General features: G+C 36.8%; 1 protein-coding gene across 8 annotated transcripts in view; it reads left to right on the top strand.

Moving 5' to 3' along the window:
• CADPS2 (calcium dependent secretion activator 2) overlaps window positions 1–25,010 on the top strand; it is a 280,917-nt gene that overhangs the window by 98,249 nt on the left and 157,658 nt on the right. For all 8 annotated transcript variants that reach the window (XM_030960018.1, XM_030960017.1, XM_030960022.1 and 5 more), the window contains exons 4-6: window positions 16,792–16,872; window positions 18,395–18,631; window positions 22,763–22,884. In XM_030960018.1, the coding sequence (XP_030815878.1) occupies window positions 16,792–16,872; window positions 18,395–18,631; window positions 22,763–22,884 (440 nt within the window). The remainder of the gene's footprint in view (window positions 1–16,791; window positions 16,873–18,394; window positions 18,632–22,762; window positions 22,885–25,010) is intronic.

Raw genomic sequence — 25,010 nt, 5'->3', positions numbered from 1 at the left:
AGCTCAAAATGTCCTTTCACCTTGCCCAAGATATTCCTATTGCCCTCTGAAAAAAAAATCCCACACCACAGTCTTGTTCTCATCGCCTGCTTTATACAGGAGATCTGCTACTTTCTGGCCTTACCTGCTAAGAGTTTACTGCTGGGTAGCCAATGCACAGCCCCAGCATGGGGCAGAGTTTTTTGCTCTCTAGATAATAAAGACATTTTTGCAGACACTGCAGAGTGGATGCAGACAGGGCAGGAGTGAGGGTAGAAGCTGTCAGGCCTCTCACTGGGTAGAAAGGACTGCAGTGGTGTGAGAGATGTCTGGGGAGAAGAAAAACAGTGGTTTTGGGGGACTGTGGGAGGCTGGTGTAGAGTTATAGTTAGTATTCAAGTGTTGACTGGATTTTTATATGCTAAATGTGAGTCTAGAAAGTTTCTGCACATTGTCATGGGATAATAGTGATGTCCTTCCTTACAGAACAAGTCAGTCCTTTAAAATTGTCCTATGTGTCTGTCAACCTGAAAAGGGTTTCATGCCTTTTATAGCAGAAAATTTAAATAACCACATTTCAGGCTTATTCACACATGCTTTTACTTTCTAGTACCTGTAAATATATCTTAGGATATATCTTCCTTCATGGTGTCCTCCCAAAAAATAAAAGTTTGCTTTCTGATTGATTTTACCCTCTTCATGGGAAAGAAAGATCTGCCACTGTCTGTTCTTGAGCAGAATAATTCAAGCCAAATATTTCAATGAAGAAATAAATTGTATTTTCCTACAGGATTTTGGATGAGATGTCATTCTTGATTACATGCACATAGGATTTTAATATGAAATTATTTCAGTAATTATATTTTCTTAATGATGTTCTTCATTGGTATTTTACCTCCATTCAAAAGATTTGGAAAGGTCTCGCTCAAGACAAAAAATTTCAATACTTTGGGAAATAGTGGTGCAACCTCAACTCTTCCTCCCAAGATTACTTCTGTAATCCTCTTGTGAGAAATTCAGAGCTAAAATGAATAGTGTTTGTCAGGACAGTTTGGATTTTCAACTTAATAGCATGAGTTCTGAAGAAAAGGGAAGTCTTGTAACCCCAGGTGCTTCAGTTCTGTTAGCATGCAGTGATGGTATTAAATAATCTGGAGAGAGAGTGTTTTACCTCCTGTAAACAAATGTTTTTTTTCTATAATGGCACAGTTCACTTTGGGAAAAAAGTCTCTGGCCCAAAGGTTGTTGATTTGTTTTCATTTACTCTAATGATAGAAGAGTGATGGAAAGAATATTAAAGCATCCTCAGAAAAGCAAGTTACCTTTTTACCATGCTTAAGTATCTGACTCTGAACAATGTTTAGAAGCCATGCAAGCTACATCATTAAATACTTTGAATTATTTTTGTTTGTAGCTAAAGCAGTACTGAGAAAATACCAGGGAGAAATGGTATGTTGGCAGCATTAATACATTTTTCAGTACTTGAGGTATTGCAGTATCCTTATGCAGCTACGGCACAGGGAAAATTGGCTTTGACATACACATTTAAAAGAAAAACAAGTGGATCTCCTGAAAACAATGAAACTATTCAAAGCTTTATTTTTCTAGTATAAGCAATAGGAAAAAACTCTGAAGGATAGTTTTGCACTTTTAAATTTAAGATGAAATTTACATGTTGATTTTTCTATCTTAGAGCTCTTTATGCATATGTGGCTTCTGTTTTGCATTTGCATGAGGTAATTGGACATTTAGGGTCTCTAGTAGACTGAGACAGTATCAACACTCATAGACTGGTGGATTTACTTGTTTTCTGAGTTGGCATCCTCTTAGGTCTGTTCTGTGCATCACCTCTGTTGTCATGAGAGGCCTGACAGGGAATCAGCAGAGAGAAGCTGAGAATCAATCACCCATGTACCCTGCTCTGTCTTATGCCTCCTCTGAGGATGGAAATCATGGACACTGGGATTTTGGCTGCAGATCTTTCTTTCAAGCTGCTTTGTTTTCTGAGACTGTCTTTGGCATTCAGTGAGTGAAGGAACAGCAGTAGAATGGCTGTGTTAGCACAAAGGAATAAGGAAGTTGTTCTGAGCATTATAAAAGGAGATTCTCTAAGCTTTTAATTTTACCTTGCCTGTGTTTCTTCCCCTAAATACTCTTTTGGAGCTTTAATGAAGTAATTAATGGTGTTTTGACAGTCGCTTGAGTTGTAGATCCAAGGGAGTTAAGCTTGCCTGAACACTCAAAGCCAAATATATCCAGCATTTAACTTGCACTTATATTAAAATCACCTGTGCATTTGACTCATCATGTTTTATATTACCAGATGAGAATAAAATTTGTCTACTTTAGAAATAAGGAATAAAAATAAATCTTTTCTGCCAAAGGCTGTTCTATTATTAATTTATTTTTTAATCTTTTTTAAGGAGAGATTCTATGTCTTTGGGTAGGTGAATACAAAACAAATCATTTTTACAGCCACATTTCTGGACTGATGATTAAGTTTATTAATGTGTCTGACTGCTAGCTTATATGTGCATTTGAATGAATCCTGTGAGCAAGCTGAGTAAGTTAATGACCCTTAGCATGAGTTTGTTACTGTTCTTAGGGCATGGTAGTGTTTTATATTTTGTCTTTATCAATTTGAAGTAAAGAAGTTTTGCTTAGACAATCGCTTGTTTCTCTGCAGCATTTTTCATCCTGAGGTGTCTTCAGCAGCCACTGTGAGACTACTCCTGTGGAAAAGCCACAGGAGAAGAATGACCCTGTTTCTATATCTCTCTGGCTCACTGGTAGTGAATTTTTTGTTCTGAAGCTCAGCTGCTTTTTTCCTCCATTTTTTGAGATTTTGAGAGAGAACCTTCTTAGCTCTTCCTTTTTCAGAGGAAGTTTCTTTATAAATAGCTTCCAGGACAAGATCCTTAGGGGTTCCTGCACCCCAGTAGCTCCAGAGGTAAAGATGCAGGAATGTGGAGACGAGCTGTCTCCTTCTATCTCTCTCTTCCTCTCTATATTGTATATATATTTCTCTATGACAGATACATATTTTGGCTGTAAACTCATTATCAGGAAGAACTAGAAGAGGCTGTTCAGGGAGGTCCCATCTGGACACATTAGGTTTGACCCTGCCTTGGCAGGGCGGCTGGACTAGATGTTTTCCAGAGGTCCCCTCCAACCCCTCCTATTCTGTGATTCTGTGATATTTTAAATATAAATGTAATAGCACCTCCATAATGCAGGATGGACTGCCCTGTGCCGGAGTAATTTTTTATGTAAAATGGCTGAGAAATCTACAGCTCTCTTGGAATGAGCGATAATTTATGTTTATTTTTTTGTCCTCTAGGAGGGTATTGCTGTGCCTGTCCTAAAAATGAGAGAGCTCTCAGGACACCTTTTCAGCTGTCTCCTCTGCTGAGGCTGTCCTGATCTCTAGGATCTAATCTCTCAATCTCTGAGCTTTCAGGCTGTCCATCCCAGATACCTTCTCACCTTGAAGCAGATTGATTCTCACCATCATGCAGGGAGGTGCTGCTTGTCCTTTCATTTATTCCCATACTTTGTATTACAAGCCTCAAGGATAGTTGTTCGGATTCAGTCTGGTGTCTGTGCCAAAACTGTCTGATTTGTGATTAGATGTTCATCATTTCCAACTTCTGAAATGTTTACAAGGATACGCCTGTTTTTCTCTCTAGGTCTTCTATACGTAGGTGAATTATCCTCATTTTAGTGCTGTATTCATTATATAAAAATTCTCAGGCCAACTAGAATAACCTTGGTCAGTAACATGAGTAGATACTGAAAAAAAAGGTAACCCTCAGACTAAAAGTTTACAACCTACTGAGAAAAAGTAAGAGAAGAGTAAAAATAGGATTCATCTGTACTTTTTCCTTATAGGAATCTGTTTCTTGAGATAATGAATAAATAAATTGACTTCCAGACATTTTAGCTACAAACAGGAAAATTCTGTAATAATATTGAGGCTATGTATTTAGTAGAAATGTCACCTTCTAGCTGATGTTAGAAGGAGATGTTGTATGGTAAGCACTCTGGGGCTATGGCAGGAGAAACATCCCTTGCAAATGATGTAAGGGAAGAGTCACTCCTGGTATCATCTCGGAATAACCTGTCTTCCTAACAGGTCATGCAGTGCCAAGGGTTTTTTTAATGTGGGAACACTAAACTTCCTGTAAATGAGGGAAGATAGTACTGAACTATGCCTGAGAGAGCCTCCAAGGCAAACACAATTTCTGGAGAAGCTTTATTTTATTCTTAGGAGCGCTGTAAACTTTGTAAACTCATGTTCCAGTCAATCTGGCACATCTTCTCCCTGTAATGTGTCTTTTCTCAGGGGGCTGGAGACAGTAGAATCTTGCCTGAAACACCTGTGGCTCCTTTGGGAACTTTTCTGAGTGATATTCCATGTTTACCCTACTGGAGTAACTGCTTTGCCTTAAAGATGGATAGCAGACTTTCTGTGAAAACTGGTGTTTTTACATATGTTTGATGTTAGCAATCTCCATGTTTCCAGGAGAATAGAAGCTGGAAGTTTATATCTTCTAGCAGCAGAAGAAACTCTCCTTGTCTCTCTGCAGTTGTTCTGGAAAACTGGTTCAGGACCCTGGCTGCAGAAGTGGATGAGTGAGTTCTGCAGTGGAAAGAGGACATGTTGGACTCTTCATGTCATGGGGGTGGGATCAGAAGAAAGACGAAGCAAAGTGTTACTGATTGAGTTCACCGTGTCCTGGACAAAGGTTCCCATCTGCTGGCCAAACCTTTATACTTGCTTCTAGCCTGCATCTGTGAGGGTACAAAGATTCCTGAGGCCCTTTTAGCCTTCCAGCAACTGCCCCTTAATCTGTGTGAGCAGTGGTGACATGACCCTGATGTCAAAGGTGACTGTAAGAATGACAGCAACGATGGCCCAGATGCCATCCAGCGTGGCAAGAAAGCCAAGACATGATTGTGGACAGGATTGCTAACCTAACACAGAGGATTTTAAACTAGATTTTTAGATTGATGAGCCCTAAACTGTTGTCTTTTGGGCCTCACTCCACTGATAAGAACTTTCACAGATAGCAAAGTCAAATTCTCATGGGCAACACAAATTTGAAGTTTGCCTTCTTATACATTGACCTCTGGATTAAATCTATTCTTCAGTCCTTACTCAACTGTTTGGGATTTTTTTTGTGGATAGGTATCTATACATCACACCAGCACTGACCCCGAGAAATAGGTGGAAAAACAAAACATTCTCCAGCTTATGCTATAGAATGGAACAGAAAGTGGGGAAATTGGATTCCATTTCTGCTATCATCTAGCTTCTCCACATCATATTTACAAAAAGTTGTCAGCCTGAAGTCTGTCTAATAAAGTCAACAATATTTAATTATTTGGAAAAAATATTGACATGACATTCAAGGTGTTTTTCCTTACTTAATGCAATTCTCATTAACATTTATTGCCTTAATTGCGTATATTCCCTTTGGTTTCAACACCCCAAAGAAATTCTTACCAGTGATTAGTAAGGCAAGAAAACATTTTGCATGATATTTTTGGAGAGTGAGTAGGGTAAGCAGAAGGAGAGGGGATTTCCTTATGAAGCAAGGATGACTTCAGGAAAATAGAAAACACTGTGAGCCACTTTAGGACATAAATATGCATATACCAACAAGGTTTGCATGCTAATCTTTCAGTTGTCTTGCATATGGTAATCTCTGTGCAGGTGGTGGGAGAGGAGGAGGGTGGAAGACTTTTCCTAAGGAGGATCAGGACATGAGTCATAACTCATTTAAGGCCCATCACTTCCTGAGGAGGGTGGGTGTAGGAGGGTATTCCCTAGGCAGAACCTGGAACTCAGTTGTATTTAAGGTGACAGCCAGTATCTATTTCAGCAGGGTCTGGGGGAAGGTGAGAGAGAGAATAAAAACACCCATTTCTTTGATCCTCTTACTCACCAGAGATTACCAGTGCAGCTGGGACTTCCACAATATCCATGGTAGGCGTACAGATAACTGCTTAAGCACTTTAAATAATTCTGGGGGCTTTTGCATCTCTCCATTGATTACCTAGGGACCCTACAGTTCTGACTTAAAAGGTACTTTATTTATATGGTTCAGTAGACTCTCTAAATAGCTCTGAACCTTTTTGCCCTGCTTAGGTGTAGGAAGAACACTCATACAAATAAGAAGACTAAGACTTGAGTGAAAAAAAAATAAGTAAAAGTTAAGCTATTTTGTGTATGGATATTTGTAATTTTTGTAGCAAAGTTGGAGTGGAAGGCATTTTCACAGTTCGCAACAACTGAAAAGTTTGACCTTTACAGTATGGAAGACAGCACTGTGATGAGTGTGAAAAGTCTGTCTTAAAGGTATTCCTGAACTCCAATAAGCAGATGTGAAAACCAAAACATAGTTAGATTAAAATGTTTATACGGTATGGCACATTAGACACTTATATTTTCATTTCTATTAATAAAAAAATTATGCTTTGCATCGATGTCTTGGATTTATCTGAAGGATGTATTCTTAGTATTTACTGTGACTAAATCTGTAAATAGTAAGAGCTTGTCATTATTATTCTTCCTTCTGTCACAGCATAATGTGCTTTCTTTGTGTTTTCATCCTGTCTAGCAGTGGTGGCCAAACATTGTAGTTTCAACCAGTAAGAAGGGCAAACCTGGGTTTTATCAACTGCTCTGTTGCATTGCAAATGCCAAGAGAAAGAGGGAGGCAGAAAATTCAATTGTTTTCAGTGGCCCTTCTGACCTGTGCTGACATATTTTTTCTCCTCTGTAATCCCTTACTGATTCAGTAATTTGAATCCTAATGTGATTCTAATCACATCTAATTGTGCAGTTTAATATTTATGTTTGTTATATAAAAACACTGCTGCTCTAGACACCGAGTGGTCTGACTCCTCATCACCCCATGACACTTTTTTCTGAATGACAGGCTCTGTGGTAAATGTCTAAGTAGCAGTCTTCTTATGGTACAGTCTTGATGTTTTCAAAGGAGGTTTTGGATAAAGGTTTCTTATGTTTTCCTTTTGATTGGTTCCTAAGGAGTTTTAAGTGTTTTTTCTATCTGGTTCACTCTGTTGAGGAGAATTGTTGCATGTTTATTCAATATATTGTGGCCTGGAAAAGGCAGTGTAAGAGAAATCTCTGACTTTACAGATGAGATGAAAATGTTTTGTCTACTCTAATGTTGCTTGAGCTGCAGGAAACTCCAGGAGGATCTCACAAAACTGCATGGGCAGAAGTGTGACAAGATGTGATTTCATGTAGCTCTAATGTAGCTAAGCTAAGGTGCTGCCCCAGAGGAGAAATAAGCCAGTGCATGTCCAGAAGATGCTGAACTGAGCATGGGCAATTACAACTCAGAAAGACACTTTGGTTTCCCTGTGGTGAAATTATTAGTTCTTTATACAACAGTGGCATCATTTTCCTGCTGTATATAACCTTCTTATGCCTTTACATTCAGTATTGTGTGCAGCTTTTTTCTCCCTCTCTGAAGGATATAGGAGAGATCAGTGAGGACTAGAGGGTGGCACTGAAAATCGTGGAACAGCAGCATTTTGCAGGGAGACTGAAAGGGCTAAAACTCTTCAGTCTGCAGCTGAGAAGTTTCACGGGGGAAGGTATGGTTTACAAAGTTTACAAAGTTATGAAGATAGTGGGTAAGGTGAGTGTGTACCTTCACTCAATAAATGCCACACCACCAGAAACTGGGACACTCAAGGAAATTTGTAGGAGATTGAAAATGGAAGCAGTGCTTCCGTATACAACTTTTGGAGAACTTCCCAAACCTTTCGTCTTGGGGAGTGATGAGGGCAGAGGTTCGCAAAGGTATGGACAAGTTGCTGGAGAGCAGGTCCATAATTTGACATAAATAGGATTTTGTCTGGGTGTAACTTATAGCATGCCACACATTTCCTGAGGCTCCACAACTATCATTAGAGATGTTTGCTTTGGAGAGCAGCCAGGCCTCAGCATTTTACCCAAATAATCTCTTCTGCTGTCCCTTTCACACCCACAATTCTGGTCTATATGGACCAAATTCTGGGAGAGTTTAATGTTGTCATTTTCTTTTTCAAATTTGTTTTTTTATTTGGGCTTTTTTCCCCCTTTCAGTATCTGCTGGTAGTAATGTCCAAGTATTATAATGATTCCAAGGCTAAGTAAAGAAAGAGTCTGTAATACTTACAGACACACTAGCTAAAGACCATTAGATGTCTGAGTACATGCTGTCTCATTTTTCTCTCCTTGTTGCCTAAACAGACCGCTGTGAATAAATAAATATTTTAAATATCTGTATCTAGGTCAGAGTATCTTTATCACTGGATGCTCACATTGCATAATGAACAGCTTCTGTGAACCAAATAAAGCATCAGCTTTTATCTTTGCATCAAGTCAGAGTTAAAACTAGTAGCAGACTCAGTACGGAGGTAGTAATTTTCTTTGTAAATATGAGGTCTTGGCAGACTTTCTTCAAATGGTGTTATCCCAATATCTAGGCAAAATAGTGATACGTGTGTATTATTGAATTATCTTCATTTGTTTACATCCCTCTTGCCATGATTTTTTCAAGACGAGAAACCGATCTCAGCTCTTGGAATTTAGATTATCAGAATACCAACATTCCTATACAATATATGGTTTTTTGGGCAATCAATGCAGAGCAATTAAATGACTCTGTTGTGGAAAGGACCATGCCTATAAATTTGTGAAAATTGGGGCTCTAGTTTCTTTTCAACTCTCATTAACAAAAATTGTGCTGGAGTTCTGTCCAAATCCAAATAGACCAACAAAAAACCTCATTCTTAACTGTGCAAGGACAATTGCATTACTTTTCCGAGTGTCCTGTTCACAGAATATCACTTCAACTCTGTAGATCAAAATATGCAATAAAATATTGAAGACTACATTTTAATTTGGTCTAGAATTAAATTTTGAACTGTTAATTTATTTTTTAGTCTTCTTCAGTAATGGTAATGTTAAGTAGAAGATGCTTGTCACATGACATTTGGGACATACAATAAAGGCCAGGGTTGTCTGGCGAGGTTAATCAAGTTCACTGTTAATAAAAGGTTTTCCACTACTTACAGTTTCTCTGAAAGGTTAATAGCAGTCAAGTAGGAAAGAGGATTGATAGGGAAGCAGTCATTGACTGAAGTTGCATTGTAAAGCTGCACATCACTGTATTAAACTTTTTCTTGATAGAGATTTCCTCATTAATACATGGTGTGTATTTATTTCTTCAAATGCCTTACCATTTACAGAATTGGCAATGTACAGTGAAAGTTTGACCTCTCTACATGTGCTGAGTGGAATGGATTTATGTTAGCTCTTCCCATTGTGTACATTGTGATTAGCTTGAATATTGTATGTACTTCCTGTCCTGTTCATTTTCAAGTCTTATTGTAGGTTCTACTTGGGATTTTGGTATTGGAAGTCCCTAAATAAAATGAATAATGAGAGACATTTTAACCAGTGCTTAAAACTCAAAACTACATATACTTTATTTTCCAAACTTGAATGTAAGGACAGGCCATATTAAATTCTCAGCTTTGATTATTTTGGGAATTTCCTAAGGGTCCATCCACTAGTTGATTAAAAAAAAAAAATAAAATTTTATCGTTTTAAGGGTTGTTTTTTGCAAGTTTGAATTATTTTTAAAATTAATTTGATTAATAATATAATAATGACTCTGGATTCTGGGTTGGTTTTAATATTTTTATGATAACCATGTTTTTTAAATCAGTATTTAGTAAGTTTAATAATGAGTACAAGCAATTAGTATAAGTGGTATCTTACAAATCGATATTGGAATCAAATAAACAGGTTCAGGACTTTATGAAAATATTTCAGAGAACAAAGTATCTCACTATCTGACATGGTACATGATTTTTTAGAGCTTTTTAGGTAGTACAAAGTTTGTAAAAAGAATTTTTCGTGAGGTCCTATACACATTGAACATATGTACACATTGAAGATGCTCAGACAGTTTTTGAAAACATTGATTTGATTGGATTTTATTTTTTTTTATTCAGCTGAAGCTAGTGTACAGTATTTGACTGTTGATTTGCCTTGCTCTTTACCTGCATTATTACTTGTTTTTAACAATATTGCCACACTACAGAGAGTGATATGCTAATTTCAATATTTATATGATTATAAAACTGCTGCTTACCATCCCCCCAAAAAAACTGTTAAAAAAATTAGCAGTCAGTAAGACTTCTAAATAAAACTAATTTTAGCAGATGTTTGAGCTTTTTGTGGGCACTGTGTTGCCAGAAAACTGAGTGATCATCTTGGCCAGTTGTCTGAGAGGTAATCTTGTGCTCTGCTAGAGCAAAATCAATACAAAAAGCCTAAGAGGCCTGATGGTGCATTGGGAGAAGTTTTTTGAACACCTAATCTGGCTTTTGGACCTGTGCAGCTTTTATAAGTCTACTTACTGCAGACATATTGAAAGCAAAAATTATTTCAGTGGTAGCTGAGTTTTGTCATAAATTTTTTTGAAAATGTCTGCTGCATTCAACAGGAGAAATAATTTCAAAAGTAGATGCCTTTTCTTCCTCTGTATTTTAACTATTGAGATTTTCTCTCTCTTGACATCCTTTCCCTTATGTTTCACTAGTTTTTTTGTTGTACATATTCTAAACCAAATTCTCCATATATTTGCCAAAACTAGTGATTTTTGAGGGATTTGTATAAGTTGACTGGGAAAAGGACTGAGCTGGGAAGAGCAAGATACAGGAAATGAGTTTTTAAAATTTGTGGTGTGCAGAGTTCTGTGAGAAATCCAAAGGATTTCACTAGCACAGTCTGGGTCATCTATCAGCATAGGCATTTGCATGATTCATGATTGGGATTTTACAGCATGCAGAGAATATGAGAGTTTTAAAATATCATTTTATTGATCTCTTTTATGAATCTTAATTAATCCTCTGTGTAATCTATGGACAAGAAAGAGAAATCAAAACTAAAGCCAAATGGCACAGCCACCACTGAAATAAAGGAGTGATGACATTTTCTTTACTTTCACAGCTGTGTCTTCCTTGCTGTGAAACAGGAGACAGGAGGTTTATCAAAAGGTCCAGCAGTAGCTTAAGAAAGCACCACACATCCTGCCCTTTAAATCTGGTTTTTACCTCCTGTATGATGTGGAAGCAATTTACTTCCATCATAGTCTTATCCTTCAGAAGTTAAGTCCTGTTGAATTCATGTCCAAAAGTGATTTCAGTCATGAACTGGGTATGGCTCTTCTGTTTTGGCCTGAATTGAAATTTGTTGATTCTTCCACTTTCCCATATTTAGTTACTAATCTTGGTTCACAAACTTGGGAAACTTTGGGAATCTCTGCAGGCTGTTTGTGTTCAGTGTACACAGTGACTCCTTAGCAGTGCAGACACTTTTATTCTTTTCCCAGTCTGCTCCTTTTAAGCAACTCTGCCTGTGTAAAGATAAGCACGGGAACAAATCCTGCAGGCCTGAGAGGCACCAGGTGTGTCTGGAGCAAAAATCCTTTTTTTAAAGTCAGAGATAAGAGTAGCAAGGACAGTGATTTGAAAAGTGCCAGTATTTGCATCTACTACACCCATTACCTGCCTGCTGCTTTCTTGATTGACACCCAAAGTTGAGTGCTAGGACTTCCCTGTCCTCTTCCAGCCTTGATCCTGGATGCCATTAGTTGCTTCCAGAAAACCATTTTTTCATTACTGTAATGTCTCAACAATTTAGATCCAAGTCCTTTATTCCATTTGGTTTATGTTGAAAGTTTTACCTTGGCTGTCTGGCAGTAGTCAGGGATGGACCCTGCAGGTTATCTCACAGGGGCATCTGCAAACAACCTTTCAGCTCAGCAGGCTCAGACTTGGTTATTGTGACAAAAGGTAGCTGTAAAGGAAAAACAAGCATTGCTGTCACACAGAATGAAAAAATACTTTGGATTTCATGTTGCAGAAAGAAGAGCAATTATTTAGATATGTGTAGCATCATTTTAGTCATTACATGTAGAGAAGTTTATAATGCTATGGACATATGGGCATATATGTAGTTTCCTGTTGATGTTACTGTGAATTAGAAAGCTGCAGGGAAGCTAACACAACAATAATAAAATAGTCATGTGGAGGAACTATTGGTTTGAGCATTGAAGGCAAAGAACAATAACTTGCAGCAGTTTTGTATTCATCTATATACAAGCTGATCTCATTTTTTGGGCATAGGGTATCTGACTTTGTGTGTAGAGTAGTGTAAGTGTGTGCTGGGGGCTTTAGCACAGGACCTCCTGGCAGCATTTGTACCTTTTTTATCTTAAGTTGCACATTAACCAGATTTTTTTCTAGTGTACATTTTTTTTTTTTGGACCAAAATACACTGCTACATTACAGCCTTGTAAGTAATTCTTAAAGAGAAAAAAATATTTGAGTAGGAATCACAAAGTATGCTTTTTTTCCAACCTGTTAAAATATAGAAACATTCATTTATTCAGATGTATTTATAACAGATGTATTTCTGTTCTGTGCTGTTCAGGCATATAAATTAAGCAACAGTTTGTCAAGTAAGATAGCATGATGTTTCTGCATAGTAATTTTTAACTCTGATAAGTTTACAGTCTTACTTATATGAGCAGATAAATTGAGGAGCATTGACTTTGTGCAGATTCAAGACAGAGGGCAGCACAACCTGAAGATGTGTCTGAATGCAGTTTGATTTAGCCTCTGGTAGTGGCTGTTTGGGGCTTGACTACTGCAAAAGTGATTTTTCAAATGTTTGTAATGTGATCAGAATTGAGCTGATTTTCACAGCTTGGATCCTGCTAAATGTCAGATCCTTACTTCAAAGGAAGGTGCTGCTTGAACTCTTTCACAAGATGGTCACCACTTCTCTAATAGTGGATAAAGCAGTGTATTGTCTATTGTCTAGCATGGTCTCTTCAGAAGCAAGGGAGTGTTTTGGCTGAAATCCTTAAAGTAGAAATTTGGAGTCAAAAACTTCAGTCTGTCTTTCAGAAGCGGACACTTACATAAGCAACTGAAATCCTCTTAATAAGAATTGTTGGGCAACTTGCATTTTGAGGATGCTCCCACTCTATCTCCAAAAAGATGATTGTCCTTTCCAGAGTGGGAAAAAATAAAGGCAACTTCAAGCATTAAGGAATAAAAATATTTTTGAATTAATAGCTTGATGTCTCATGGTGGTGAGTTTATTTTAGAAAGTTGTTTTAATGTAATACCATTGGAGAAAAAAAAGAGATTATGATCTCTCTTTTTTTTCAAAGTAACTTTTTATGCACCCAACTGTAGTCACTCATAAGTACTGATTTTTCTGATGAAGCTTTAAAAATCACAGTCATCTTTGGAGAAAGAAAACCTATCTTACTCATGCTTTTGCTTAGTTGGGAATGTTCCAACTGAATTAACTAGCCCTCAAAAGAGGAGTCAATGTCTTTGCCTTGGTTTTACAAGTTTTCAATGCCCTATTTGTGTGTGTAGCATTTAGGGGAAACATTGGTTTGTTTGGCCAGGACTTCTAATGTACCTGATTTACTGAAAACTGGTCTCTGGTGTCTGTAGAGGGTTCTGTAGTCTGAGGTCCCCTGCTGCTAAAATACAAACTGGTTATGTGAGGTTTAAGTGACATGGGAAGCATCTCTAGTGTCGATGAAATCAGTGAAGAGCTAGGGTATGGTACAATTACTGTTGCAGCAAGCTGAAAAGTTTTTTGTTAAATGAGAGTTCTGTATACCCTCTTTTTCAATAATCTCTAATGCTGCAATTTTTAAAAAACGTGACTTTATATTTAAGAGTGGGAAGCATTATGTGTGATGCCCATGTAAATGTGAATTATTCTTAAAAAAAAAACAACAAACCAAACCTTTTTTACAAAGCCTCTATTATAAATCTATTCAGATCAGTGGTTTCTTTTAACCAAATATCAATTGCAATACTGAGAAGAATCTGAGTAGCGTTCTGCACAGTTGCATTTATATTAATTTCTATGCAGTGTCATGCTTTTCTAGCTTTTTATTTAACAGTTTGAAAATTACTCCAATGGTTGTCATAGCTTGATATCCACAGATGTCTTGGGTATGGATCTGATTCTCAAATACAGAATTAAGGAAAAGGGTACACTTGATGTTAATGGTTGTCACTTCTCCCACTCATGTGATGGGTCCTATCAAGTGTTTCCCTGTGTAAAAAAGTGGACGCAACTCAGAAATTCCAAATTCTTACATTTGCAGAATTTTCTCAATCTTACTGCCATTTTCACTTCATATTCAGTAGATAAATAAGTTATGATTGAGTACACATTCATAATCACTCTAGTGCATTGCCTGTAAAGTGTTTTTTTAATGTAGTTTTTTGCATTCAGAATAAAAACAGGTAAAATGATCTTGCATGGAATGAGATATCAAGGTTACTGTTTTTCTGATTATCACTTCATTTTGCATACTGCAAAAATAATAATATCAACAGCTTTACTTCTTACTGGGACAGATGTGAACGACCTACCAGTCATTATTACCTTGGCTCTTCTCTGCAAGTAAAGCAACCTTCTTTGCTTTTCACCTCTTCAGCTTCTTTCCATACTTTACAAAACATCATTAGATACAAACAGCGAACTCAGTAGAATTTATAAGTATTTTGGAAGAAGACTGAAGTTTTAAAGTAAGTAAGTAGGGAAATCACATTTTTAAGTACTCAAGTATAAAGAGATGATGAAAAGCAATGCAGAGGTAAGGAAAAAAATGCTAAGATTTTCAAGATTAGCTTACATATTCATTAACTTGAATGATCATTTTTTTTAAATGGAAAAATGGCTAAATATCAATCTTTAAGTAAAATCTATTACTTCTTCAAATGAATCAATAATGGAAGCAGTCGTTTAAGTTGTGTCTTGACACAGGAAAAGGTTTTAGTTTTGTTCCATTCTCCTACAGTCTTCTTTTTGGAGAAATCAAAATTCAGTCATTGAAATTACTTTCAAGCGGATACTTTCAAGCACTTACCTGTCATGGCATATATTATTGAAATAATTTTGACCTTCGCTTAGCCAAAAAAAGAAAAACAAAATAATTTTTCTTATTGGACAGGCTTTCATAGTGAGAAAACAAAAATAATTACAAAATTATGTGGTTATAATACAAAGGAAAATAGAAATATTCTCAGTGACAAGTTCAATAAGTCTCTTCTTCTGCAAAATGGAAGAATACAAACTTGGGAATTTTTTTGGAATGCCATAACTGTATTCTGAAAACTTAAAACATTTTCTTTCATGAGGAACAGTTTTGCTGTTTATTCTCACAGTCAGGTTAGGAGGAGATTTATTGACAGGCTAAGTGGGAGAACCCTTCCAGTCTGGGACGTGATCCATCTTCTGCTCTCTGGTATAAACTTGAGCCTCTTTTGGGGATGCCATCAGCTTTTGTTATCTTTCTTTCTGGTAGAAAATTTGGCTGAGTTTCTGCAAGGATTTTGTAAGACACCAGATTATACAGGTGACAGATTCCATGTTTCCTTATCACTTCTGTATTAGGAAAACACTTTTCATCCTATTTCTAAATATGGTCAGATTTGCATTAAGCACATGGACCTGTAAGCGCTAGATAGTACATTTTTAATTGTTATTTTTCTTCTTTTTTTTTTTTAATTGGAATCCTAATTTTCATGAATGCTTTGGTTTAAGGAGCATTGAATTTAACTGAGGAGCATTGTAAAGGAGGTGGTGTTACAAATTTGGCATGATACACTCAGAGTAGCAGTCTTAGTGAGAAAAACACTGAAAGACCTTAGTTTAATGTAATAAATAATTTGCCAAACTAACTGTATGTTCATTAACTGGAGTTCTGATTTAATTAAAGGACCAGTTTATGCCAATTTGCATCACTAATCATTTTAAGTTTTCGTCAAGAGCAATTCAGGTATCCTCAAACCTTAGCTATATCCTAAATGCACCAGGGTTGTTTCAGCATGTCACATGTCTGTGTTTAGCCCTAGGGACAGAGAGAGCCCCTATAACAACTTTGTCCTTGTTTGGCAATTATTCAGGTGAGATGCCAAGATGTGTCACTCTTTTTTCTCTTAACCAGCTGTGCAGGTCCATGCATTGAGCTGGAGCCCCACTTCACCTCCTCTCCACTGCCCTTAAAAAGTAAACAGGTGAAAAATGGGTTGGGCAGTCTCATTACTGGTGAGACTCAGCTGTTCTGTTGAGGTGAAGAGATGTGTCCTTCCCCTTTGCCTCCCTGATAGAAGTCAGATATTTCATCCTGACTATTCTGTAGGTATGAAAGTATTGGAAGTTCACAAATTGGATATGCCTTGGTGTGAGCAGTTAGACAATACTGGGAGAAAGGAGCTTTGTGAGTGAAATAATACCATTCTTAGGAGGCATAGTCACACAGTTTTATTCCATATATCTATATATGTCTATACAGGAACTCATGGCACCAAAGGGGTAATTTCCTTGCAAACATTTTCTAAGCCAATCTGTCATTCCAGTTTTCTGATTCATGGAGAAATTATTTTAGCTGCTATTTTTATAAAGAAATAATACCTCTTCTGTATAGCCTGAATATTAAAAATGCAAGAGAGCACTGGTTACCCTTCAGAAACCCTGACTGCTCTGACTATACAGTGGCCATTATGTTTCTTTCATCTTGGTGAGCCTCAAAGCTGTGTATTTGCTTAGCGTTTCACTGATTTTTAGATAAAAATTAATTTCTCTTGTTTTTTAGCTACATGGCTTGCTATAAATTTAAAATACAGTGCATTTCTCACAGTTGGATTTATTTTTGTTCTCTTTCCAAGCTGGATAATGGAGATGAGCAAGCAGCCCAGATAAGACGTGAACTAGATGGACGACTGCAACTGGCAGAACAAATGGCAAGGGTAAGTGATTGCTTTCCTGTACCAAAAGCATATCTCCAGACGAGATGGAGTGGGATGATCCATAAAGTGTGTTTCCTGTTTCTTATTCTAAAATTAAGCAGAAGATTGTTTGAAAACAGTCTTGCAGATGCATTTCTTTCTGCTCTGAAGAATGTCTGACAACTGGGGTAGAGAGAAAGCAAAACCTGGTTTTGGAAAGGCATATCCTGTGTGACCCGCCATTTCCTTCAACAGCAAGTCCAATTTTCCTCCAACAGCAAGTCCAATTTTCCTCATTTTTGTATTTTGGATGGGAAAAGCATCTTAGCGAGAGGATAGATCTTTTAAGAACACAGTAACAGTCTGTTTTATTTGTCTTCTCTGTGGGCATATTATTATCTGAATGATCCTCACAGGATAGAGTACAGTTTTAAAAAACGCTGCTAAGGGTTTGGAGTTTTTTGCTAGACAACCCTGAGCCTTGGCCTGTGTTTTTAGTCTCTAACTGTGAATTACTTGTTTTTATTTTTAGGGTTTTTTTAATATGTCATTTACTGGCTCTGTCATGGTGTGGTGAGCCGGTCCACACGACTTGCTGCAGGACTTCTTGGTCACAGTCGACTTGCTTGGTCTTTGTTATTGAAACGAAAAAAAGTAAAGGTTTTAATATAAAAAATTTTATGATGGGCCTTATAACATAAAACAATAAAAATTGTCCAGTTTAGGAGCAAGGTGCCTGTCTTTGCAGACAGTATGTTGGGATTAGTGTTTGTTTCTCATTACTCTCCTAAGATTCCAGTATTCAATATTTGGAGAAACTGTGCATAAAATTAGCTGTGTATGAGTTCATATATGCACTACACATGTACATATGGTTTTTTGTGATTATTGTTATAAACACAATATTTAAATACTATTGTCTAACTTCTACAGAGGAAAAACTTTATCATTGTTATCTCTAATGTTTAAGAGAGAGATTATTATTTAAAATAAACCAGTGCATTGTGAGTAAATGTTACTTTCAAAATGAATGACCCATTATTAAAAATAAAGGTAAACAATGATAGGAATTTCTTGTCATCGTTGTAGTTTATTAGCTTTACATTAGAAGCGTGAATGTGATTGACTTATTATTGGTAGCATGGGAAATAGATGAAGTAAAAAAACTGCTAGTGGACAGATCCTTTTATAAGTGTCAGTTTATAAAATATTGGAGGTAGCATTAAAGGCATTTTATTAATTACTATGCTTAAAACACCTGTAAGTGGAAGTACCTAATGTGTGGTTCTTCAGCTGGGATTTATGGTTAAATGATTCAGGGAGATGTGCAAGGATCCATTTTTATTTTATTTCTTCTTTTGAAAATTACCTGTACTGTATTTATGGGACAGGTTTCTCCTTTCCATCACTATTTTGAAGACACTGAAATTATGACTTATATTCTTATTTATTGTCTCTTAACAGAAAGCAAGTTGGTAAATTAATATGATCTATAATGTGGGAAATTTCTTTTTACCCTAACTTTTAACATTTATTTTCCAAGGAAAGAAAATTCCCAAAATTTGTAACAAGGGAAATGGAGAACATGTACATAGAAGAGTTGCGGTCTTCAGTGAATTTGCTGATGGCAAATTTGGAAAGTCTGCCAGTGTCTAAAGGTGGGCCAGAATTCAAACTGCAGAAGTTAAAACGGTCACAGAATTCTGCATTCTTGGACATAGGAGATGAAAATGAAGTTCAGCTCTCAAAGTCTGATGTGGTTCTCTCCTTCACATTAGAGGTAATCACAAATTTCACAGGAAACTTGTTGATGCTTTAAATTGCTAGAATATCTGTCGTGATACTCTTTTTTTATTAGTCCTTCCTTGGTAATTTTAGAATGTTATGTTAAAGAAGTTAATTATGCTCTATATCTTTGGTAATTAGGATTCAGAATACAGCTGGATGATGCATTTTCCTCTTGCAGTGGTAGTTGCATTTGGGCCCACACAGTAGTGTGGGAAGTTGAATCTCCCACCGAAATGTAACTTTAAATGAATTCCAGCTTATTAAATAGCCAAGTATAATTTTAAATGTTAAAATGAAACACTGGTATTATCAGGAATGCCTTCCTGGAATTTTATAAATGAATAGAGTTTTCTCACTAGAAGCATTTAGATAAAACACAGTGGTTTTTCTTTACTGGTGATCATAGCAGTTTTTTATAAGTTTCTGCATTTTCCTCAAAAAAATGTTTTTTTCTGAGATTATGCAGGAAGTCTGGCCTGTAGGAATGCAGTCCTAATCTGTATAGATTTCAATTTACTTCAAGAGGAAGCCACAAATACATTTGGTGATTAAACAATTCTGATGACAGAATAGAATCATAGCATGGTTTGGGTTAGAAGGGACCTTAAAGATCATCTAGTTCCAATGCCCCTGCCATAGTCACCTTCCACTAGATGTGATGGATTAAAGCCCCCTTCAGCCCGGCCTCATAACTCAGGTCCAATTCTGCAAATGTGCATACTAAGAAATGTTTGTTTTGCTTTCAATATGAGTAGAATCAAAACATTACCACAGTGTGCATTGTGTATTTGATGGTCAGAAGGTGCCATACTTGATGCACTTGAAGTGCCTCTATTTTGTTCAAGACAGCAGGAAAGGTTACACAATAAATATTTTGATTCTTAAAGAGTTCAAAAGAAATTAAAATAGTTTATCTTTTAAATATTTATTTTCTCAAGTGAAACGAGCATCTGGTTTTTTTCATGTATTGAAAAGTCAGACAATTTTTTCCATGTCATCATTAAAGATATAGAATAAAAAACATCAAATATGGACAATGAAGTTTCAGTTATTTGTATAAAAGAGAAATTACTTATCCCACTATATGCAATTTTAATATTGCTAACTAATAATGTAAAAGCCCAACTATCAGCTTTCAGAGAATAGTAAGATCCATCATTCTATATGCCTAAAAGTTTTAGTTCATCAAGCGTGTAAAACTGGAGTGCAGTCTTTAGTGTTGAAGGATATGAGAAGATGAAGTATTTATAACTCCTGTGCTGAATCCTGTGTGCCTCCATCACATGTGCCATGTCTGCCTCAAGGGGAATACCAAGCCTGGAATGGTCCATAAATAGCATTTACAAGAGTAGTTCTGAATAATCTAAAAAGTACCATAAAAAGTTTGGCAATAATATTTCTGGTCTTCAAGAAAGTGTGCTTGGTGATAGATGTAAGAGGAAGAAAATCCTTCTCTGTCCCTCTAGAGAGAACTGTTATGTCCTAGAAATGATGTGGTATTTAGGGCAAAAGCACCATAAAAGTTTGAAACAATCATGAAATGAGAAATTACAGGAGATATAACTTCTGGTAAATTTATATCAGCTTTGCTTTGTGTATAGCCCCTCTGCTCTTCCACCAGATATGTAGACTATTAGGTCTGGTGAAGTAAGTATTTTTTCCTTTTTCCCCATTAGCAATGAAGAGATTTGCTGCAAGATAACTAATCTACAGTTCATCCCATGCAAGGCAAAGAATTAAAGTATTACTTTACATGAGATAGTTTTTAGTAGGGCAGATTTTCATTTTAGACACAACAGTAACCACATGAGTTGACTCTCTTGCCAAACAGTGTGTGCATCTTTTGCTCTTGAGAAGCAAAATCTCAGAAGGTATAAGGGCAAAAGGAAACAGTTGAATTGATATTAATGAAGACTGAAATATGAAAGATGTGATCTTTTTCTATGCAAATGGCCAAATAAGAAATGCTGATCGCATTTCCTAGAAGACAGAGTACTTCCTTCTTTGAAAATGTGAGCTCAAATGTACACAATTTCACATCTTTTGAATAGCACATAAACATATCTGTGTCACACCTTTTGTTGGGACTCAGTTGTAGGGCAGCCAGCAGAATCCCCATTGAGGGCTGCTGAACTAGCACATGAATGAATAGGAAATCTACATCATGTAGGACAGAGTGGAAGAACCCCAAAATTTCTAGATGCTGAGTAAAGTGGGTGGAGTTCTTGCTGTCACTGTGCATTGTTATTATAAATAGTAGAACTTGTTAGTAATATTAACAGTGTTCTAGTGGGAGTAGACCTTACTGACTAAGGTCATAGACATTCCTGAGCATGACTGCGAGCAACAGCCACTGTTTTTACTATTTGAATATTTCCTTAAATATCCTGTTTGTAAAAATTTAGAACAAAATGAAAAAAAAAACCATAGTAGTAGGAGACTTATTTATATTCTTCAGCTGTTAGACAGTTTCAAAAGTAGACAGGCATTTAGGAAGTTGTTTATCAGCTAATGAGCTAATACATCCACTAGTGATAGTTTCCTTTGGAAGGAATGAAATGCAACTTTTTTTCAGTGCTGGAATCCAGAATTGTTACCAAAGAAAAGTGTACTGTGCAGTTATGTTGGAAACTCAGGAAAAGAATTATCAACATAAAAATGAATAAACATGGAGTCAGTATTCAGCAAGGACATATATTTGCTATGTGGAAAGACCACATAGGCAGTATTACCTAGAAGGATCTTTAGAGCCGTCTAACTGCTTAAATTCCTGAACAATAGATAGAAAAGAGGGATGACTTGATCATCCTCCCTGGATTGCTGTTATTATTTATGAACCATAATAGGCAGTATTGACTATTTATGGGTAGTATAAAAATGGTCTAAATGATCAATGACTGTTGTCTCACTAATATTTACAAACTGGCAATTTTGCAAGACATGTACCTATTACTAACATTCTGGGATATTTAAAGAAAAAAGAATTTTATAGCTGGGGGGCTGGGGGTAAAGTCTGGTTTAATTTACTGGAATTGGAACAAAATGGCACACGTGCAAAGAACTTTAGTAGCAACATATTTTAGTAGTTGCTTGCTGACCTAAGAAGCCTATTGCCTATAATGAGACCAAAAGTGGTCATTACTTCTGGCACCTTTAAAACAAATTAAACAAATGTTGGTTTACATTTAAGGTTCAGTTTGAGGGCAGTTTCTGCTGATAGAGTACATTTTTCCAAGTTTCTTTTCATGGGCCCAAAGGGAACTGTCAAGAAAAGCAGCTTTTCCAAAGAAACCAGGGGAACCTGACTGTGTTTTCAAATCTTCTGAATTAGAAACATCTGAAATGCAAAAATTCCAACAATTTCACACTATGACAAGACTTATAAAAGGCAGAGAGCATTTAAAGTAGAGCTGCGTTTGGCTTTTCTGAGCTGGTATAGAGTAGTCTAGAGGAGGTGAAAATCTACAGGATCTGCCAAGCTGAAAATTTCCCTGGTGAGGAAAACTTGCAGGGCACAGCTGGTAGTGGTGGCTTTTTCTGTTTCTCTTCTCCCTCTTCCCCATATGCATAGTGAACCTGACTGCAAGTACTGCACTGGGAGAAGGAAAGGATGTGCGTAGTGGGGAAAATCTTACAGGAACTGATACCAGTACTCTGACCTGCCTCTTGCTCAGCACAACACTAAATCCCTTCTGAGGTTCAAGGGTTGCAACCTCCAGAGACACCGCACCATAATTTACCTGTCTAGATATGATCAATGTAGTTACTTGTTTACCATCAGACTGTTTAAAAGATACAGTTTCTCACGTATAAAGATTTAGAATTATGTTCAGTCTTGAGTCTCAAATTGTGCTATTGGCATTTAAATTATGATTGGAGTAAGTTTTTGGTCACTGCCCAAGTACAAACAGAACAAAAATTACAATTCCTTTTAGATGAAGTGGAAAAAGAAGATAAAATCAAAACTCTCCTCTGTCTTAAGATTTGAGTGAGTCGACTTTGGGATTTTGGGGATATTTTTTCTATTTTTTTTTTTTTTTTTAATCTTCACAGAGCTTAGTACTGCGGTAATTGTGCTGTGTAGTTTTTCTGAAGGATAAACTATTTGCTCTCTTTTCCTCAGATTGTTATAATGGAAGTACAAGGTTTAAAGTCAGTTGCTCCCAATCGGATTGTCTACTGCACCATGGAAGTGGAAGGGGGAGAAAAGCTTCAGACAGACCAAGCAGAAGCTTCCAGGCCACAGTAAGCCACTCTGCTGTTGCTGCATCAATAGCTCTTTCCTGTCATGGGAGAACTTGTCTGGTTTTCTTTACAATTTTTACAATTAGCTTAGTGCTAGGTTATGGGATTTTTTTCCTGAGTAGTTATCTTGAATTCTTTCTGAGAACTCAAAATACAAATAATACTTATTTAGGGTGAAGCAAGTTCAAAGTGTGGATGCTGTCCAAATGAAAGCCATTGAATGTACAGGTGAGGAAAAGAACTAGAGACTGCATCCTCCAAAAATACAAACCTCTTGATAGATGTTAGCCTGAGGTGATTTTATGTATTCTAGGTTAATGTGCAGGTGGCCTTGTGGAGTGTAACTTGTACAATTGGAGGGAAATCAATACTCAGTAATCAATCTTGACAAAGCTTGCTCACCTGCTGAGCCTATTTCATTTTAAATTATAGGATCCAGTTCTTTCAATTAATTTTTGATGGAGCGGGTCAGCAAACTGACTTGGAGGGGGATAACATCATGCCATCTGTAGTTGAACCAGTTAGTGTAGCAGGGAGTAAGAAATTAAATTGGTTGATTTGTTTGACCTACACGCTGTCTTCAGGCACTTTTCACTCTGTTAAAATGTCACTTAGAATCTTTTGTAGATAACTTTCCAGACAGTATGTTGGGGTTTTCCTGGCACCATAGTGTGCTATGTGAAAGACAATTTAAAAATTGCAGTTGTTACAGTATCTGATAAAACATCTTCTGCAGAATTGGGATGGTAGTTTCTATTCCATTTGGACCACAAAGACAGAATTTTTTTGACAAAATTAGAAACCCAGTTTTATCTGTCTCTTCTAGAGTTGGGAGTAGAAGGAGATCTAATTTGTTGGACTTTATTCTAGCTGTGGCAACTTTCCTTGGCAAATAAGCCAGCAGCATATTCAAACAGCTTTGCAGAGCACTAAGTATGTGGGACAAGATGTAAAATTCGTTTGTCACAGTCCCTGGCTGTGTTCCTTCTCCAGGGTATTGGAATGCTTATTCTTATCATTTCCATGTACTGCGAGGGCCTTCTAAAGGGTGCAAAAATAAAAAAGACACACAGATGTACACATTGAAGCAAGGTCTTAAGTGGGTATTCAACATCATCTGCTAATTTTTTGACCTTTTGGAGTGTTTTCTGGTGGTTCAGGGTCCCATGAGACCCACTAGGATTTTTTATGGAGGGCACATCTCCAAACTGTCCTTTTTCTTGCAGTTGCTCTCAAATGGTTCCCTGCAGCATGTGCCCACAGTCTTTGCCTGCTGGCACAGCCAAGGTTCTTGTTTCTTCTCATGGTGTATTGCTCTTTTTCCTAACCATTGAACTAGTTCAGGTCTGTTTTAAATGCTTGGTTAACCTCTGATGTCATTGGTATGAGTCTTTAAATCACCTAGAATACACAAGCTTTTGAATTTTGGACATGTTTATCTTCCTTTCAGAAAACAGTCTGAGGAGGTTAAGGGTTTTGTTTTCTCTAGCTATTTCCAGATATGGTGAACAGGACATGATAGGGATGGCTCACAATGACTTCATGCCTTACTTATTTCATGCTGCAGGTTAAGGTAAAGTTTGTAAAATCAATCAGAGGTATATAGATTCATCAAGTAAAAATTACCAAGAGGTTAATTGATTTTCCTGCTTATGAATGTGGAAGCTTTATAAAAAGGAAGTTCCAGAAAAGATGGAGTTAATACAAGAACTGATGTGTTTCGAGGAGAAGGTGTAATGTTAGAACCTGCTCCAGGCTTGTAAACTGATTTAATGAACTTCAGGCTCAAAAGGTATGAGTTGATTGAATATGGGAGAGAGACAGATTATGGGCTATTCCATCTAAGTGATATCATACAAACCAAAGTCATATGGATTTGTTTGCCAAAAATTATGCATTTTTAGAAGATGAATTTTTGAGAAATTCCCTGAACTGTAGTTTGGAAGCACAGAAATGGGAGTTAGTGGTGCTGTTGACCTGCTAACCTGTAAAATAGTGTAACTTAAAGGGGCAAGGATTATAGAGCTCTGAAAAGTATCTAGTTCTTGTGCTGCTCTGAGTTGTCTTCTTATCCATTTCTGGCAAGAGTGATTAGGAGACATTGGCATGCAGTATGATTATGAGTA

Source organism: Camarhynchus parvulus, chromosome 1A, assembly GCF_901933205.1.
Source record: "Camarhynchus parvulus chromosome 1A, STF_HiC, whole genome shotgun sequence".
Classification (NCBI taxonomy): domain Eukaryota; kingdom Metazoa; phylum Chordata; class Aves; order Passeriformes; family Thraupidae; genus Camarhynchus; species Camarhynchus parvulus.
The sequence above is the reverse complement of the archived record's forward strand: the minus strand, read 5'-3'. Positions and strand labels throughout refer to the sequence as shown.